General features: G+C 37.9%; 1 protein-coding gene across 3 annotated transcripts in view; it reads right to left on the bottom strand.

Moving 5' to 3' along the window:
* Window positions 1–21,418, bottom strand: part of TANGO6 (transport and golgi organization 6 homolog) — a 152,257-nt gene that overhangs the window by 69,788 nt on the left and 61,051 nt on the right. For all 3 annotated transcript variants that reach the window (XM_006203733.3, XM_072967614.1, XM_072967613.1), the window contains exon 14: window positions 20,320–20,377. In XM_006203733.3, the coding sequence (XP_006203795.2) occupies window positions 20,320–20,377 (58 nt within the window). The remainder of the gene's footprint in view (window positions 1–20,319; window positions 20,378–21,418) is intronic.

Here is a 21,418-nt window from a genome sequence, read left to right as displayed (position 1 = left end):
ATTCCTCAGTGTGCTGCTCAGTGCTTCTGCAGACTTTGGGCAGTAATAGTAGTTTAGGTCTCACTTTACACAGTGCTCTTGCATTGTAGGAAAGATAGTCTAATCCTAAATGTCTTTGCTGACTTGGCTCTACCCCAGGAATCTGCTAAGTCATCCCCACTTTAAAACTAACCTGGCTTATTAACCCTGGACAGATAATAACCTCCCCCTCAAAATACCCACATCAACCTGGAAAACCACCTACTCACCTGAACTTCTCAGGTATTTCTGCTGAAAACTAAAAAAACACAAACCCCCATATATTGTATGGTTCCATTTACATGAAGTATCCAGAATAGGAAAATCTATAGACAGAAAGTAGATTTAGAGGTTACGTAGGTCCGTGGGAGTTGGGGTCGGGGAGTAGGGCATAGGGACTGACTGCTGATGCTATGGAACTTCTTTTTGGAGTGATATTAAACATCCTCAAATTATTATGGTGATGGTTACACACTCTGTGACTATACTAAAAAGCACCGAATTGTATACTTCAAACAGGTGAATTGTATGGTATATGAATCATGTCTCAAAAGTTGTTATTTAAAAAACTGTAAGAATCATACAACTCAATAGCCAAAAAAAAAAAAATCCGATTAAAAAATGGGCAGATCTGAAAAGGCATTTTTCCAAAGAAGACATGCAGATGGCCAAAAGATACATGAAAAGATGCTCAACATAACTAATCATCAGGGAAGTATAAATCAAAACCACAATGAGATACCACCTCACACCTGTTAGAAGGCTATTATCAGAAAGGCAAGAAATAACAAACATTGGAGAGGATGTGGAGAAAAGCAGACTCTCGAGTACTGTTGTGGGATTGTAAATTGGTACGGGTACTACAGAAAACAGTACTGAAGTTCCTGAAAAAGTTAAAAACAGAACTACCATATGACCCAGCAATTTCGCTACTAGGCATTTATCTGAAGTAAACAAAAACACAAATCCAAAAAGATACATGCACTCCTATGTTCATTACAGCATTATTACCATAGCCAACATATAGAAACAATCTAAATGACCATCAGTGGATGAATGGATAAAGAAGACATGGTATACATATAACAGAATACTACTTAGCCATAAAAAGAAAGGAATCTTGCCATTTTCAACAACATGGTTGGACCTTGAGAGAATTATGCTAAGTGAAGTAAGTCAGACAGAGAAAGTCATCCATAAAAAAATGAAGAAGCTTTTAAAGAACTTTTATGGAATAAATTCTAAGAGCTACTGTTAAGTGAAATGCAAGGTACAAAACAATGTGTACAGAATTCAACAATTTGGTTACAAGGGAGAAATACACTCATAAGATAGCTCTGGAAGGATACACAAGAAACTAGTGATATTGGTAGTTTCTAGGTAGAAAAATGAAGTGATTAGGAGATAGATAAGAGAGAAGAGATCTTTTATTCTGTATCTTTTTGTACCTTTTCAATTTTGAACCAGGTAATGTATTGGTTATTAAGTATAAATACATCAAAATTTAAAAAAATTTGTGATAAGAGGCATAGTCTTTTAAAATAGAACAGCCTCTTTTAGAGGTGAAAATAATCTGCAACCACATATAGCAGAATGACCATAAACATTTGTATTCTCTTCCTCCTTAAGTCTCATTAAAGTAATAGTCAAGGAGTAAAAAAAGGTATAAACTCACAAACAGGGATAAAAAGAATATAGATATCAAAGGCTGAAGTCTGGGTAAAGAGAACAAAGATGGAACACGATAACGATAGGTATTTGATAGAGCTGCTGAAAAAATGAGCAACAGTTACATAGGAAACTAAGCAAACATACAAGAAAGGACAACCAAACTAGGCTTAGCAATGAACAGCAGCCATACAGTCAGCAGCTAACACTGCCCAAATGACTTAGCCAAAACCGTGATGGGGAAATGGCAGGAGGAGAAAGGGTAGCGGCGAGCATTCGCAGGCGCGCATGTGCGTGGGCGCGCGGGCATAACCTCCTCATCCAACAGGCAAGAAATGACAGATAGCGTGCAGAATTTTAAAAATCGAGATCTGTGTGAGCATTTATTTATAAACAGGGAGGTAAGCACTAGAAGAAACCACTTAAAAGGGGGCAGAGGGATGATTATCTCTGGGGACTGGAACGGTGAGGGGGTAAGCAGGGCAGCAGACAAGCTTTTTGACTCTTTACATACTATGTTCAAAGAAATTAACAGAAATAAGCTCATTTTAAAAACCAGAAGGAAGATAAAATGTATCTTGACCTGTGGAGGAAGCTCTAGTTTGTAAGAACAACGATGATTAAGAGAAGAGGTAAGGCAAAGGAAAATTTCCTTATGATCCCAAAGATAATCACCAACCTGGGGTAGTCCTCTCTTACTGCAGCTCAAGGACACAAAGATAAGAAAGGCAGGACCTGAAGAGATGGAGACTACTACCCTCTAGCAGGGTACTTCAGTTGTGACAATAGAGACCGCTCATTAGAATAGAAACTAACAATCATTTCAGCTCCAAGAATCCAGGAAGCTGCACAAACTGGGGAAGTTGGTTATTAAATCAAGGAAGTATGGGGGAACTCAACTGAATAGCTGGGCTGACTTTGTAATTAGAGTAAATGATAATTTTCTCTAGCACACCAATGTGATGTTAAGTTTCTCTAAAGCTCCAAAGTTGTCTTAAGTGTGGACAAGCCCCAACAAATGTGTAAGGATTCAACATGAGTGAGTGTCACTCAGGCCTGAGGAAAAAATAGGGTTAGACAAATAAGCTGAAGATTTGTAAGAACAGTGGTACCTAGCATCTGTCTCTTTAAATCAAGATCTAAATATATGAAAACACTAAAATGAAGCCAATATATTTGCTTACATTGTCCTCTAATTCCTATTTTGGAGGGGAAAAAGTAAAAATAAGCAGATGATCTATATTTACTGACAGTTAACTATAGTTACTGGAAGCCATTTGGAGCACAAAATATTATTATACTAAATAAAAACCTGACAGCAAAGACAGTAAAACTTCCTAACATTTAATGAGTGTTTTCGATACGCCAGGCACGGTCCTAAGCACTCTATGTATACTCATCCATTTAACGCTTCCAACAATCCTTTGCAGTAGGTTCCTCTGTAATTCCAAATTTTACCGAGGGAGAAGCTGGGGAACAGAAGGGTGAAAAATATGGCCCAAGATCACAGAGCTGCCATGTGACAGAGCAGAATTGCAAACGTGCACCTTGTTACCCCACCGCCCACCTGGTGGCAGTACTTAGGAGAAAATAGCTGTTGGAATAGTATTAGCTTTGCAAGTCCTAACCCCAAAGACAGCAAATCTTACATTTCCGAGTGATAGGATATCAGCCTCACTCCACAAAATTTACTTTCTGTTGGACTCCAAGATCAGAGGAAGGAGAGGCACTCTGCACAGTGCATCCCGTATGAATAGGCAGAGTCCTCCTGGATCTAGTTGGACTTCACAGGAACTGCTTTTTCTTTGTGTTTTTTATTTTTACTTATCTTTATGTGGAAAAGGGAGGTAGTAAGGTTAATGAAATTCAAAATGACTTTAACCTGAGATGCTGTTGACATTAGTGATTACAGAGGAGCCATACAAAAGGAAATCAAAAACTTGGATTTTAGGGAGTTTTAGCTTTTTACCAGTGATTCTGAAACACCTCCACTCCAAGACATCTCTATGGACTACTGAAAGCTCCCTAAATCTCTTATTCTACTACCCTCCTCAAATAAATAAAATAAAACCCGAAACAGCACCAAAAAAACTTAGAGTCCACCTCGTCAGGGCTGCCTCTATCAAATACTTCTGTGTGATATAGAACAGAGCTGAGAAAACTGAGCCTCAAGAACACGACGATCGAGGGTTCTGTTGTACTGGCAGAAAGACGGACAAAGCTGTCCTAATTCCCAGTGAAGCCATAAGTAAGGCAGGAAAAGAAAACAGCAATTACCACTGGTTTGAGAGTAATCACTGCCCTACACATTCAGAGAACTTGCATTTCAGCTGATCATGGGTGAGAACTAAAGAAGCAGGATGTTATTCATTTAGTTCTTTTTAATGCAGCTTTCAGAGAGTGCAAAATTTTGTATGTTAACATTCTCTTTACACTATCAAAAGAAACACATACTGATCATGTGAAAAGAAGGGCTTCTGATTTCCCAGAAAACAGTAAGTGGTTCTGTTTTAGCCGAATCTAGGTAAGACAATAAAATGCTCTGAAAGACCCCAAGCTAGGTGGTCCTGGCAGAAGGAGTCAGAACTTTGGGTTCATTTTTTCTAAGTTTTCTACTGGCATTTCACCTCACGCCTATGCAGAGAGAAGCTGCAGAATCAGCAAAGCTGACTGATGAGTCAGGTTCACACTAGTTTTGAGAGAGCCGAAGTCTCCCAGAGGACTTGTCACCTGGCCTGAAGCTCTAAAAAGATGGGGCTGATCTTTCACATGCCCCAATCTCTTAAGGCTCAGAGACCTGCTCTGTGCTTTGGGTACCAAGCAGTGATACAGGCAAGATAGAAACTCTCCTGAAAGTCTCCCCCTTTTCCTCAGTTAAGCCTAGCCGATGTCCTCTTGAGATGATTAGGCAAGTCTTTGTGATAGGTGCGCCAGGCTAGGGCTGGTTTAGAGAAAGTGACTGTTGTTAAACCAGTAACCATGACGTGTAGGACTTACACTGTAGTTTCATATGGAAACCAGGCACAGCTACTATAAATTGCCCTGATAAATGCAGATATACACATAAACCACCTGCCTAAAATTTTGGCAAGTGACCAGACCTGGTCATGGACCCTTCAGGGGTCTATGCAGCCATCAGGTTAAAATCTCCGTGCTAAGCAGGGCACCAATAAATAGAGGAGAAAAGAGAAGCTTTGAAAAATTGCTTCCACAATCAAAGGAACGTGACTTTTTTTCCTGATGATTAATAAGTAATGCATGGTCACTGTAAAAGATTCAAGTAGTAGAGAAAAGCATAAAGAAGAAAAGAAAAATCACCCACAGCTGTATGAGAGGACCGAGGAGTTGGTTTCTTTTTAGGGTAATGAAAATGTTCTAAAATGGATTGTGGTGATAGATGTGCAACTCTGAATATACGAAAAGCTGTTATTACACACTTAAGAAGAGAGAACTATATGGTATGTGAATTATATCTCAATAAAGCTGTTTTTTAAAAAAATACCTGACATATGAAATCAATACAAGCATCTTAGTGCCCTCTCATCCATACATGATTCTTTAAATAAATACACACACACCTACACACATACACACTGTTTTTACAGTGGACAACTTTGTTTTACTTAACAGTCTTCTTTTTTGGGGGGAGTACGAAGGGGGCTTATCCCCCAGATGGCTTGGCTCTCATGCTAAATCATTTGGGGTGGTCCGATGATAACACTGAAAACTTTAATAGTAATATTATTACTTAGAATGGAGAAATATAAAGGATTCTTTTCAGTTTTACTTCCATTAAAAAGAGGAGGAAGAGGGGAAGGGTATAGCTCAGTGGTAGAGTGCTTGCCTAGCATGCATAAGTTCCTGGGTTCAATCCCCAGGGCCTCCATCAAAAATAAATTAATAAATAAATAAACAAACCTAATTACCTCTCCCCCAAACAAATGAACAACAAAAAAGAATGAAGTTAAAAAAAAAATCAATCTCAATGCATGTATTTTTTTTAAAGAGGGGGAAAGGAATCAATTAAAAAATACAAATCAATTTTTAAGAATATATGGAAGTAATCAGCAGCTATGGCATAAATCATAAAGTTTGGGAAACAGCTTTAGAATAAAGGCAACAGAAATCATTCTTTCATGCATTCACACGTTAACAGGGTGTCTACGATGTACCAGGTACTAAGTGTTACAAATGTAATTGGACAGTGCTTGTCTAGAGAGAGAGACAAATTAGACAATGATTACAAGACAGTGTGGTTAGTACAGCATGTTTGGGTGTAATGAGAACACCGGGAGAAAGAAGGGTGTGGGAAGGGGGTAGGGCTCCTTGGAGAAGGGGACAAGTGAGCTTCGCTGCAGAAAGCACAGCGTCTTCAATTATGAACTGCCCCAGGACCAAGAGCCATTGGCATAATTATTCATGTGTGGAAAAAAATTTCACAGGCTTTTTTTAGACAGACTGCTATAGGCACCTAGTTCTCATTTATACTCTTAGGGTAGAGTCCCCAAAGGAAAATAATTGGCTCCAAGGGTATAAACATTTTCAAAGCTGCATTCCAAAAATGTTCCAATTAATTTTTCTACCAACAGTGTTCACATGTGCCTGTTTCACTACACTTGGCCAGCATTGGATATTCTCGTTAAAAACAAAACAAAAAACTATGTTCTTCAAAATGGTACAAAAAGTTTTATTTCCTTATTATTTTAATCTTTGCCTATTAGAAAGGTTTCTCAAAATTTTATTACTTGTATTCTATCATGAATTATCTATTTATGGTTTTTTATCCATTTATCTACTGGATATTTTTCTTATTAATCACTATGAGCCCTTTAATGTAGTAAAAGCATTAACTGCTTGTCCTTTTTAAAAAAAAAATGGGGGAGATAGGTAATTAGGTTTATTTATTTATTTATTTTTGATGGAGGTACTAGGGATTGAACTCAGGACCTCATGCATGCTAGGCATGTGCTCTACCACTGAGCTATACCCTCCTCTGCTGCTTTTCCTTTAAAAAAAAAAGTTTATCGAGATACAATTTTCATACCATAACATTTACCCTTTTAATGTATATGATTCAGTAGTCTTTAGTATATTCACATAGTTGTGCAACCATCATTACTATCTAATTCCAGATTTTCATCACTCCAAAAAGGAACCTCCTACCCATTAACAGTTACTTTTTCTGCCCAGACTCTCCTGCTCTAGGCAACCACAAATCTATTTTCTGTCTCTATAGATTTGTGTTTGTCCTTCTTGGTGCAGATCTTTTTTCTTTAATTATACTTTGCTTTTTAATTAAGGTTAAATTGTTTTTGACATGAATGAGTTCTAAACTTTTTAAGAGGTGAAATCTATTAATCTTTCCTTTCGACTTCTCCATCCACAGTCTCTCTGTGCTACATTCTGCAATAATGTCTTCCTTTCTACCTTCTGGTTCATTAATTCTCTCTTAGCTATGTCTGCTGCAAAAACCATCCACTGTATTTTTAATTTTAGTTATTCTACTTTTTATTTTTTGACATTCTATTTGGTTTATTTTTCAAATCTGCTACATCAGTTTTGGTTGTTTCCTATCCCTGAAGATATTTTCAAGCTTATCTTGTTATTCTTTGAATATAGTAAGCCTGGTTACTCAGTAATGTGTGTGTGATAATTCCGACATCTGAAGTCTCCTGGGATCTTGTTTCCTTGGACTTGGTTATTTTGTGACTATATGTTTTTGTTACCGTGTATAATTAAATGTACAATAATTATTAATTAAATAATTATTATGGGAGGAGGAATAGGGAGTTATTGCTTAACGGGTAAGAGCTTCTGTGTAGAATGATGAAAAAGTTTTGAAAATGGCATTGACACAGTGTTGTGGATGTATTTAAAGCCACTAAATTGTGTATTTAAAAATGGTTAGATAGCAAATTTTATGTTAAATATTACCATAATAAATTTTTTAATCATAAAAAACTAAAGAATAAAAGTAAAAATTTAAAAATTAATATGAGGATTTTTTTTATAGTCTAAGGTGAAGGTGTCTTCTTCCATAAGAGATATGCTTCTGTTCTTGTAAGACATCTACAGATACTACCAGTATACAAACATTTTAAACTCTAATTCCTACCTTGAACTTTCCTGAATCCCAATAATGCAAATCTGCAGAATCTGCATGGACCATTCAGTGACTTCAGTCTCTCTAGTGATAAGACAATGCCCCTCCCAGTCCCTGGGGATGAGATCATTCATCTGAAGGTGTATTCCTTTGGGGTCTAAGCTTAATTTTGGAGGTCTTCTATTGGACTCCCCACTTCAAGTTGGGTCTGGGCTTTCATTTCTGCAGGTTTGACCTTCAAGGCCATGAAATGGTCTTACTTAATTTCAGCAAATGCAGGTTCTTAAGCTGAGTTTACCTTTAGAGTCTGGCTTTCTCTTAAGATGTTGGCTTGGTAATTTAAAGTGTTTTAAATATGTTACTCTGCATAAAAGTTGTTTTCAGCTAAGCTGTCTCATCATTATTGGAAATCGAAGACAGAAATGTATTTTCTTCCAGATTTCTGTCTAGTTTGAATGTAAGATTTAATGTTTTAATACACCTACAAATACGGCGCATACTGAGGTTTCTTTGTGGTTAGTAACAGTTAGCATATAAGACTTTCCATTTATCATGTCTGTCATCCTAACCAAGCATCTTCACTCCTGAGCCTTTCCTTTACACTGCTGCCTCACTGAGCTTAATTTGAATTGAAGTTATTTTCACATTTTCACGTACAATTTTTGAGCTGACCTAACCGATCCTCTCAGCAACCTAATAAATGTTACATGTAACAGCTTCTAACACAAACTGGTGAAAGATCAAACGCATGGTGCCACTAGACAACCACAGTTAAGAGCAGAGCAGCGTGGTTCCATGAGCTATCATTTTCCTTATATGTCCTTTTTATGAATAGCATCCAGATAGACACATCTGGACAAAATGCTTCTGCTAATTTAACCATTTGGTTGTTCAACTGCAAAATAAGAAATAATGGATATGTTCAATTTTATCTAATTAGCATTCCCTGACTTAGTAATTTTGCAAACTGAATCACTTTACAGACTAAATATAGAAAAGTTATTATTATGGTCTGGTTTCTAAGCAACCATTTCATTAAGAAAAGCTCCACTTGGGCAAAACATCTGTTTGTCAGTAAGGTTTCTGCTGTTATCATATAATTTCATGGGGAAAAAGCCATGGTCACCCTGCGCCTTAGTAATCCCTGGTTGTGAAAAGGTCAACAGGGGGTACTACAACAGGGAGAACCATCTGTTTCCATCTGTGCTAGTGCCTGAAACTTGTCATCATGAAACAATTCCATTTTCCTAAACAGTCACATAATTTAAAAGCCATTATCTTTTGATTATGAAAGCAATAAATGTTCACACTAGCAAGTGTAAAAAATGTAAGAAAAAAGGCACAAAGAAGAAAATCAAAATCACTTGAGTTTTTGATGCTTCCTTGTGAGATCGCATTTGAGAAGTGGATTCTGTTGCTACAAAAGAAAAAATTACTTGAAAGCCACTGACATAAAATAAATCCATACGGTTTTACCTTTGTCATCTGCACTTAGACTATTTTTCCTTATGGTTAGGGGCTACGTGTTGGACAACTGAGTTCAGAGATTTGGAGAGATAGCCAAACGTACTGCATTTCATGAAAACAGGCTCAAGGAAAGTCAGCAATCTCTGATAGGGGTGAGGAAGTGACAAAAAGTGTGGGTGACATGACATACCACATGTGACATGGGTTATTAAACTTCCTTGAAAGGTCAGGTAGATGGCCTAAGATGGTGATTTTTTTCAAATCCTTTGTTGTTTTCAGAGCAGAGTCCTGTTTTCGTATGGTATTTTTAGAGGCAGCTCAGTGACAGAGAGGGAAAAAAGAGCCTGTCCAGCCCACCCCTTCTTCACTGATCCTCAGGGTCCTGTAGAAAGAGCACAGGCATTCATGCGGTCCTTCCTATCCGCAGGCTCCTCCCCCCAACACAGCACTGCTACTCTGCTGTCCTCTCAGTCTGGACCACTCTTCCCTCCGTTCTTTACTAGGTTAGTTCCTAACCATCTACCAGGTCTCAGTTTATGAGTCACTTCCGCCTGCCCCTCTCTGTCAGGTAAAACATCCCTAACCCAGGATCTCATATCACTGTGTACCTTTTCTTCACGGCACCTGTCAAAGCTGCATTTCACATTTGTCTGATTTTTTTTTTTTGGTTAGTATTTGTCCCCCTCCTTCTCCTCCCGGCCTTGGACTGTATATTCCATGGAGGCAGCGCATGAGCTGTTTTCCCTCAGCAATGTACTAAGCACAGTGCCCTCGCACATAGTAGGTTTTCAGTAAATATCTGTTGAATGAATGAACATTTAAAACCAATTAAGAAAAAAAAATCAATGGCCAAAGATATCTTACAATTCTTTCTGTTGCTGTCTAAAGTCAGGTTACCAATAATGGAAAACAGAAGTTAGACTTACAGTACAAAAGTGTTTTGGAATCAGCCTTCTCCAAAGAAAGAAAACTTTAGCAATCATGCCCTGGCAGGTGGCCGCGAGAGATGACCTAATTAGGTCTTTGGTAGGTAGTTTAGTGTCTGTGATCCATTCCCTGAGGCTCAGTTCATCTCCAACCTTCCAGCCTCCTCAGGGACAGCAGAGATACCACAAGGTCAGGAAACAAAACCAAGTGTGAAAGTCTAATGTAAACATCTAAAAAAGTGAGTTGCCCAAACTGTACAGACACCATTTAAGTGTACATTTCCACCTCTGCCCAAGATCTCGACGTGACCACAGAGGGGGAAAACTGATGCTTCAATCAGTTAAAAACATGATTCAGCAATTAAAGGAACTATGTCAGGGTTAATAAAAAATATAATTGGGCTTATTAAGTGTGTGAACAGCTTCAAGATCTCCTTAATCACCTCTGGTGAGATTAGGAATTTTAATTTGTATTTGAAATGAGGGGTAAGGTAGGCTGCTTACTCTTAACATTGGAAGGGAAAAGCAAGAGCAGGGTCCCCCTGCCCCAGCTGTTACCTCAAAGTAGTTCCAGTAAAACAGATTGATTCCTTGGAGAGTAATGGAATGCTATACTTAAGGATAAGTCTAAAGAGAAACTTGCTATTTTAGTTGTGAGCTCTCTTGCTATTTTATCCTCCTTGTCTTCAAATTTCAAATTTACTAAAGAAAGAGCGGCTTCAGGGCAAAATTTAAATAGCTGTTCTGTGGAAGGTACTTACACCTTCTTAATAGCTTGTAAAGTAGACATTTAAGCAACTGACTCTTTACCCAAGGTATCTCACAAAGTGCCTTATTGGTGAATCCTACCTTTGTGACAGCTAGCTTACATGAATAGGAGGTATAGGATTTGAAATGAGCCCTGGTATTTAATTCCTTAGATGAAAATGTCAAGATCCACTGGTTCTATGGTTTAATTTTACTGTCTGCAAAAGCGGAGGCCATGGTGATTTGAGAAAGGTGGGAAAATGGAACGGAGAGAAGAGGGAAGGACAGAGAGGTATAAGGCCTTGGCTCTGGAGCTGATGCCAGACTCCATCGCTCACTGGTTGGCCTTTTACTAGTAACAACCTTAGAGCATTGGTTTCTTTGTTTGAAAAAGGGGAGGTAAAGATACTGACTCTCATAGGGTTGTGGTGAGGAGTAAATGAAATAGTGTAAGTTACATCTGATATGTGGCTGGTGCTCAATAAATCATGAGTGAACATACGAACAAAAGAAATAAAAGTAATAACCACCAACAAGCATAATGCTTTCAAATCCAGGCAGCCCTTCACCAAGACATTACTGTGGACTGGCAACAACAACAAACCTTTAAGGCCCCCCTAGAGCCCACACAGAGAGGCTCAGATGCCTTGTTTTAGCATTCCAGCAGCTTCTGCATTCCAGCCCAGCCCCACTCCTCCCCTTCATGCCCACTCTGCTCCACTAACAATCTAAACTGCCTGACCCATCTTCCTTTACACTGCCCTGCTCCTGACTGTCTTCCCACCTTTGCTTTTCTTTCAGCCTCGATCCTCTCACTCCATCCCCACATGTCTAAATCCTGCCCATCCTTATTTAGTCTTAAGAGCTTCATGAAAAAAAATGACTATTCTGGATTGTCTAAGTTTATTTTTTTATTTTTAAAAGTATACAATACAGTGTTCTTTAGTATATTTACAAAGTTGTGCAATGATCACCACACTATAATTCTAAAACATTTCATCATCCTTTGAAAAAAACCTCATATCCTTTATAGTAACTCCCCATCCCCGTCTCCTCCCATTCTCTGGCAACCAAGAATCTGCTTTCTTCCTCTATGCATTTGCCGATGCTGAACATTTAATACAAATGGAATCATACAGTATGTGGCCCTTCATATATGGTTCCTTTCAGTTCCTCTGTTTTGAAGGTTTATCCACCTTGTAGCATGAATCAGTACTTCATCCTTTTTTACTGTCAAATTATATTCCACTCTATAGATATACCACATTTCATTTATTTCACTCATCAAGTGACGGATATTTAGGTGTTTCTACTTTTGGCGAATAATTTTCAGGAATAATGCTGCTCTGAACATTCATACATAAGCTTTTGTATGGATATGTTTTCATTTCTCTTGGGTATATATCTAGGACTGGAACTGGCGGGTCCTATGATAACTATGTTCAAACTTTTGAGAACTGCCAGACTGTTCTGCAGAGGAGTGGCACCATTTTATGTTTCTACCTGCAGCGTATGGGGTTCCATTTCTACACAGCCTCATAATTTGTATTATTTTAAAATAAGTAATTTAAAAATGTAATTTATTGGCATCAGAAGTGCAACAAATATCAAAAGTTCTATACCAAAAGCTACAAATTTATCTAATCCACAATCTCAGTAAACTATATAAATCCCAGGATTGATTTTTTTTCTTTTTTTCTTTTTTTGCCCCAGGATTGATTTCTGAAGGCTCTTTCCTGATGCTTCCAAAATGATTCTGATAGCTCCAGTGCTGAAACAATAATAAACATCAGCAGGAAGAAAGGCAGGCAGTATGAGGTAACATACATATTCCCCTAATGGAAGATGAGTTTCAAAGATACACTCAGAATGCTGTCCACCATAAACTAACAGAACATTGTAAATCAATCATACATCAATTAAAAAAAATAAAAGATACTCCCAGAGATTGCTTAAAAAATAATACTGTACTCATTGCCAAATAAGCAAAGCCATACACACACACAAATCAAGCAAACATGAGATCAGCATATTATTAAGCTACAGAAAGGGATCATCTGTAGTGAAACCATTTCCCATAGGCAGGCCTGGTTCTCCTACACCTGATACCATCTGGAAACACAGCCCTGGTGCCTTGGAAACAGGAACAACTATTTTAGGATTAATTATGTTTCCCAGTGGCAAGAGCATAGTCTTCAGAGCTGGAGAGACTTAAGATTCAAATCATGGTGTTGACACTTAGTGTCTGTGTCACTTTGAGCCAGACTTAACCTCTTTGAGTTTCAGTTCTCTCATCTGTGAAATAGGGATAAAAATTCCTAACTTGTAAAGTTACTGTGACCGGAACATGATAATAAGTGGTGACTTCTATTAATACTTAGTTCCATTTCTCTTATGTGGCAGTTATGGGAAATCTTAGAAAGTAAAAATAACTAAACCTGAAATAGCCAGTTATCTGTTACTTACAGGTAAAAGTACTAAACTGCTAAATAGTCTGATGTAAATCTGAATGAGTCAATCTTTAATTTATATAGGAAACTAATGGACAGATAATCCAAATATGAAGCTAATGTAAAACTCAAGTGTTCTGGGCTTTATTTAATTTATTTTTGTTTTTTTGGGGGGGGTAGGTAATTAGGTGTATTTGTTTATTTTTAATGGAGGTACTGGGGACTGAACCTAGGACATCCTGCCTGCTAGGCATGCGCTCTACCACTGAGCTATACCCTCCCCCCAGGGGTTCTGGGCTTTAAAATGCAATCTCTGACTTGGGGGAAGGGGAGCAGTCATCATCTATTTCACCTGGGCTGCAGGAAGGTAAGGTGCAGTAAACTGGGAATCCCTGAGATATGAGTCTAATCCTAGTTCCATCATTCTGCTAACTTTTGTGACTGTAGGCAAGTCAATTCTTCATTTATTAAAAAAAATTATAATATCTGCTTTTATTATATTTCAGGATTATTGGCAAAAATAAAAGTTTTCTAGATGACTAAGGATTATTCAATTTTAATAAATATTATTCATAATCATAATATCTGTTTTCTATCCCAAAAAGCACAACAATAGGAGCAAATTCTACCATTACTGAAAAGTTCTAGAGATATAACCTAGTGTATTACAGGGAAGTGAGAGACAAGATTTGAAGGACAATAACAAGGTTCAAATTACTTGCTATGTAACCTTGGAAAAGGGACTTAACCTATGTAAGTCTCAGAATCCTTAGCTATAAAAAGAGGATAAATCTCTCATTATACCCCAAAATTAACTCAGAATGGATCACAGACTTAAATGTTAAGAGCTATAACAGTAAAACTCATGGAATAAAACACAGAAGTAAATCCCCCTTATCTTGGGTTAGGAAATGATTTCTTAGAAATTACACCAGAAGTGCAAGTAATAGAAGAGGAAACTGATAAGTTGGATTTCATCAAAAGAAAGAAGTTTAGTGCTTCAAATGGCACCATTAGTAGGAGAAAAGACAATCCACAGAATGGCAGGACACATCTGCAATTTATATACTTAATAAAGAATATGTTTCCAGAATATATGAAGAATTCTTACAATTCAATAACAAAGACAAGTAATCCAATTTTAAAATGGGCAAAGAATCTGAATAGACATTTTTTCCAAAGAAGATACAGAAATGCACAATAAGCTCGTGAAAAGATGCTCAGCATCAACAGTTATTAGAGAAATGCAAATCATAATCTCAGTAAGATACCACTTCATACCCACTAAGATGGCTGTAACAGACAGACAGACAATAGCAAGTATTACTGATGATGTAGAGAAATTAGAACCCTCATATATTGCTTGTGGGAAAGTAACATGGTGCAGCCACTTTGGGAAATAGTTTGGCAGTTCCTCAAAAGGTTAACCATAGAATTTCTATATGACCCAGCCACTCCACTCCTAGATGTATATATACCCAGGAGCAATGAAAATGTATGTCCACACAAAAATTTGTACATAAATATTCATTACAGTGTTACTCACAATAGCTTAAAAGTGAAAACAACTCAAATGTCCATCAACTGAACAGATAGACAAAATGTGGTTAATCAATACAACGGAATATTATTCAACTATAAGAAGGAATGAGACCCATCTAGTATACACTGTAACATGGATGAACCTTCCAAACATTATGCCAAGTGAAAAGTGCCAGACACAAAAGACCAGACATTGTAAGATTCTATTTTATGAAAAGTCCAGAAGAGGCAAGTCCAATAGAGACAAAAAGTAGATTAGTAGTTCCCAGGGGAAAGGGGGAGTGAGGAATGGGAACTGACTGATAATGGATAAGGAGTTTCTTTTTTGAGGTGATGAAATAGTTCTAAAATTGGATAGTGGTGATGGTTGCATGAATCTCTAAATATACCAGAAACCACTGAACTGTACATCCTAAATGGGTGAATTTTAGGTGTATAAATTATATCACAAATAAGAAGTTTAAAAAATGGGGATAATGTCTATTTCCCAGAAATAATTTAAGAATTCACTGAGACAGCATATAAGAGACATTTGCTAAATGCTCATTTGTTAATCAGGTGGTACAGAAACCAGGTCTGGACACAAAAGAAATCTCCTCATTTTAAGGACGTAAATGGAGATGGTAAACTTCACAGGACTACATTCCAAATTTCAATGCCCGATCCAATTAGATGGTCTTCAAGGGATAGAATTATTTTCAGTTAATGGTTGCCCAACTTTATTTGAAGTGGAAATCTGAGAGTGAGATAGGGAGTTCAGTCTCTGACAAGTTAAGACTTGTAATCCTCCTCAGTTTGAAACTGTAAAAACAGTTTCGCCTTGTATCTACCTTACTCCCTTCCAAACCTTTTGCCTTCCCTCCCCTTGGCTCTTATGCCAGAAATGAAAACTCTTTTGTGAAAGGAAGAGGGTAGAAGAGTGAGTGCAATTTGTTCAGGCATGTTAAGATGTCTAGATTCTCCTCACTACACACACTGGCAGACTTCTGCCTCCAATGCTTGGCTCAGAGCCTAGTGTTTCTTTCTTTTTTTACAGTGAGCCTAGTAGTTTCATCCAAAGGTCCTTTTGACACTGATGGGGATAGTTTGGATCCCCAAAACACATCTGTGGCTGGTGTTGCTTTCAAAATGTTCTTTAAGTAAATGGAAGTGACTGAGAGGGCACATGAACAGATCCACAGTATGATAAATAACTTGGCTATAATATCTTACTTGAAGAATATCACGTACTTATCACATTCATCATTGAACATCTATTTCAAGACTGAAATGTGAAAAATGCGCAAAACATCAAATACACATTATGGGATTCTTAAGGATATATTTTAACTCCTATTTTGGAAAAGAGATAGACTTTCACTTTTTATCTTATAAATGTTCTGGTCATTTAAATGTTTTAAAAACAATAAGAATGTTTTAACTTGTGTAATAATAATAATGAGAAAACAATGAGAAAACATGCGAGTCTAAAAAGGAGAGACACTTACAGGACACAGTCTAAGATAAAGTCTTCTATTTATAAACTCTGGATTGTAACTGGAACTCAGCAACTTGTATGCAATTCTCTGTCTGAAGAAGCTGCTACTGAGTATCTGGGAGCAGCTGCTGTGAGAACTAAATCAACCATCACTTTCCCAGTAGGACTAAAAAGAGACGCAGTCTTTCATAAGATTAAAATTTAACTCATGGGAACTTAGTTCTCAGATTATTATGATGTACTGATAATATGTATATCAGAAATTCTTGCATCAGGCATCAATAAATATCTGTTGAATGAGCTTATTTAATTCCCCTTTGCTGTGTGCCTAGACTCTAAATGAAGTTGGTGAGAAATTACAGAAGAGATCCGAAATATCAGTAAAGTAAGCAAAGGAGACACTGTAATTTTTACATGGAGCCTTTTAGACAGTCTAGAAAAGGAGGACTTTAAACACATGCACACATGTACACACTCACACATACACTCCCCAAAACTAACTACTCAAACTGAAGCCAAGCCCCCTTGTACTACGGGACACTTACGGGTCCTGTCTAACTGGGAGTCCAGAATGGCTTGGCTCTGGAGTTTTAGGCCTGGACAAATGACACTGGTAACACCGGTGGGAAAATTCAACTCTTTCCTTTCTTAATGGGAAATTCACCTAAGGCCTTGGCATGTTTAAGTGCATGTTACAAACACCAAAAACATCAATTAATTCAAACTTGTCCATCATGGGGAGCTGAGAACAGAAATTACATCTCTACCTCCCATGTTCTTCATCTCCACCTCCCATGTTCTTCATCTCCAAATTAGCTACAAACTGATTAGCACACCAATTAAAACTACTGAAAACAAACACAGATCCAACAGTTGTGATTTTTATAGCAGACCCTAGAGGCTAATGAGCTCAGCGGGTTAATCAGCTAGGAGGCTTATTCCAAACAGAAATGTTGCCCTATGAGAATGACACACCACCTCTTCCAGAAAATCTTGTCAAAAAAAAAAAAAATCAATGAGAAACATCTCCCTGACAGTATTACAGTCTCCTGGAAAAAGTGCATTAGACTTCTTTTCTGAGACTTATTATCGGCATTAGATTCTTGCCTCATTGATTGATTTGATTTCCGTAAGCGCCTTTCACTGTCCCATGGCTTCCTGAGCCCTATCAAGTCTACAGGCTTACCTCGATTCCTGGCCTCTTTGACCTCTCAGGGGCCAGTATTACTTTCTCTCTTGACACCCTCTACTCCTCTGCTCTCACCGAGTTGTTCTTTTACCTCTGTAAGATGTTATTTTTGTCTCCTTTGAAGAATTTCTTTCTGTTTTACGGAGTCATGACACTCACTGTTAAAATGTTTTGCATACAGTAGGTGCACAATAAATGTTTGTTGAATAAAGAATGAATTCCAAGGCTCAGGCTTTCATCACTATATTTTCTCCTCTGAACTCTTAAGTTTCAACTACCAGGTCTGTAGAGAAAAACAAGCAGCCAATGAGGAGCGGCATGTGCCTTCGTGCTCACAGAGAGCCCTGCCTGAAGGACTGCATTCCTGGCTTCAATTCTTCACCCTTCCCAGCATCCATGTCCTTTGCTCTGTGACTTGGCAGTCTGTCACACTAAAGGGACAGTGTATATTTCTCCATGCCATGACTTTTGGGTTGGGACTTGATTTAGCCAGCAGGATGAGGCAGAAATAATACGTTGCCAGACCCAAGCTAGGTCCTGAAGAGGCCTATCGAGTTTATTCTTGCTCTCTTACGCTTCCGCCATCAGCTCAAGAATATGCCCTGGGAGGCCACTGGACCAGGAATGAGAGGAAGAGATGCAGCAGAGCTACAGCAGCCGGCCCACAGGCCTGCAGGGAGCGGCAGGGCTGCCCAGCCAAGCCTAGCCTAGGTCGGCTGAACCCCACTGGTCCACAGATGTGCCAGTGATGATAAATGATTGCTGCTTTAAGCTACTGAGTGTCAGGGCAATCTGTTATGTAGCAGTGACTACCTGATAGAATCTACCCACTCAAGCTTTAGCTCTGAGAAGTTACACATATACCGCACTATTACCTAGCAATCCAACAAGAGAAGTAGCAGTGACAGGATGACAATGATGATGATGGTAACATTAAAATCATAACAGCTAATATATACTGAACACTTAAATACTGAACACTTAATTGCACTAAGCACTTTCAAGGTATTAACTCATTTAATCTTTTTTAAACATTTTTTATTGATTTATAATCATTTTACAATGTTGTGTCAAATTCCAGTGTAGAGCACAATTTTTCAGGTATACATGAACATATATATATTTATTGTCACATTTTTTTCTCTATGAGCTACCATAAGATCTTGTGTATATTTCCCTGTGTTATACAGTATAATCTTATCTATTCTATAATTTTGAAATTTCAAAAAAAAACCCTCATTTAATCTTAATATTAGTCTCCCTTTAGAAATGAACTTTTAATGATAGAACAGTTTTAGATTTACAGATTTATTGAGGAGATGCACAGAGAGTTTCCATCTACTGCATACCCAGTTGCCCCTATATTAACTTTTACATTAGCATGGTACCTTGTCACAATTAATGAACTGACAGTTCATTATCAACTAAAGTCCATAATTTACTCAGGTTCTCTTAGTTTTTCCCTAATGTCCTTTTTCTGTTCCAGGATCCCACTACCATTTTATATTCAATCATCTTATCTCCTTAAGCTCTGACAGTTTTATCCCTCTCCCCCTTATTAAATTTTATTTTATCATTTTTTGGCAACACCTTTATTGAGATATAATTTGCATACTATAAAGTTCACCAACTTCAAGTATACAATTCAATAGTTCCTAGCATACTGACAGAGCTATGCAACCACCACCACAATCAATTTTAGAATGTTTTCATCACCCCACAAAGAAACCATGTATCCTTTAGCTATCACCTCCCAACCCTTTCCTCTTGCCCCCAGCCCTAGACAACTACTAATCTACTTTCTGTCTCTTATAAATTTACCTATTTTGGACATTTTATATAAAGGAACCATACAACGTGTGTTTTTTTGTGACTGGCTTTTTTCACCTATAATGTTTTCAAGGTTCATCCATGCTGTAACATGTTCCAGTACTTCTTTATTTTTTTCTGGCTGAATAATATGCCATTTTGTCTATCCATTCATCAGATGGCGGACATTTGGGTTGTTTCCACCTTTTGGCTATTGTGAACATTCATGTACAAGCTTTTCTTTGGACACAGGTCTTCATTTCTCTTGGGTGTGTACCTAGAAGCAGAACTGCTGGGTCAAGTGACAACTCTCTGTTTCCCTTTTTGAAAAACCACCAGTTTTCTAAAGTAGCTGTACTATCTTGCTTTCCTATTTAGCCTCCTTTTTACAGATAAGAAATTAAAGCCCAGAGGGATCAAGTAATTTGCCAAAGAGAAGCGGGGGAAGGGGTGGAGCAACCTAGTGATCCATCTCCAGACCCCCGCTCCTGAGGCCTATATGACACTGATGGAGCCAAGAGCAACTGAGTTAATTCTACCTTCTCACCATGTCTGCTTCTCACCCTTTTGGGAAGCGTGCCTAATTTTCTACACTTTTCCGTGAGGCCTCTCTCTAGATTTGAAATCCACAAACTAATGGAGATAGGAAGAACAACAAAGAATCACAAAAAAGAAATAAAAAGAAATAAAATTATTGCAAAAAAATGTTTTGATAAAGAAATATTATATATTCTGAGATTCTTTTAGCTTAAAGCAAGATTAAGGTGCACCATGACAGTAGTCAAGTATCTGAAAGACTGATGGAATGGGAGCTCACATGTAAGCCACTCATTACCTCCTTGAATCAGAAGAAACTTTGTGCAAACGTACATCATATAATCTTTGGTCCACAGACTCAAGTCCTTTAACCAGGACTAACTTACCCTGAATAGCAGACAGATATACAAAGGTGTCCTCATGCTCCAAGTTCTCCAAGAATACCTGAAACCACAAAATACAGCAGTGATAACAATTCTCAAAGAGCAAGCAAGACTTAAGAGACCCTTGGAGTAGCCTCAAGAGAATAAATGCTTTTCTTCTTCTTTGTGGCATCTAGACATTGGTCTCACTTTAGACTCTTGGTGGGGAAACAGTATATATGTTTGAAGTCCCATTTTGTAATAGTTAAAAATGGGTAGCAACTAGTGGGATACTTCTTGAAGTTGTCAATTATATACCAAGGGTAGGCATGGTAACCAAAATGTGGAAGAACAATCCTCAACATCTTTCCTATTACAGCCCATGGTAGACAGCCCATTCTTAGATATGACATGACAGACTACAGGTCCTGACACACAAGAGGCCAGGTTTCAGATTATGTCCAATTAATGGCACATCTGCCACAATTTGATCCTTCTCTCTTGCACTCAGAAAGTGTATGGAAATGCAAGTGAGAGACACAGATGTTATTACTGGGATAACCTTGAATCTGTTCTAACTTATTTTTTAAAATCTTTTGCAAATTTCAGCACTTCAGTTGAGATTAGTAACAAATTACTCTCAACACTTTTCATAATTGAGGAACCCACCAGGGCATGTCAATTGCTTATTTAGAAGATATGACAGTGACATGTTAGGCTTAGGCCCTACCATGAGGGTCAGGGAAAGACAATGGCCATGTGCCCATGTTGCTACTGCTTGGTGTCTAGAAGACAAGGGTGTCTGTTCCATGTATAGAGGTGTGTCCTTTGCTGGCACAACAATTCCCGGTATCAGCTTGATGCTGCTGGTCTCCACATCTGTGGTATGTTAGGGAGAGCCCAACATTACTTAAGTTGGGAAGATGGCTAGGTTGGAAGGGGTGGAGATCATACATGGAGTAAGACAAGCTTAATCCAGGTAGTGCCATAGGAATAGATCTGAAACTACTTTTTGGAAAAAGAACTGACAGAACTTGATGAAAAATTACATACAGCAGATGAAGGTTTAGTTAAAGAAAATTCCAAAGATGTTCATAGCATTCACCATCTAAATAGATATATG

The sequence above is a fragment of the Vicugna pacos genome, chromosome 9 (genome assembly GCF_048564905.1).
Source record: "Vicugna pacos chromosome 9, VicPac4, whole genome shotgun sequence".
NCBI classification, from domain to species: domain Eukaryota; kingdom Metazoa; phylum Chordata; class Mammalia; order Artiodactyla; family Camelidae; genus Vicugna; species Vicugna pacos.
Note: the sequence above shows the minus strand (reverse complement) of the source record. Positions and strands in the feature narration are given on the sequence as shown.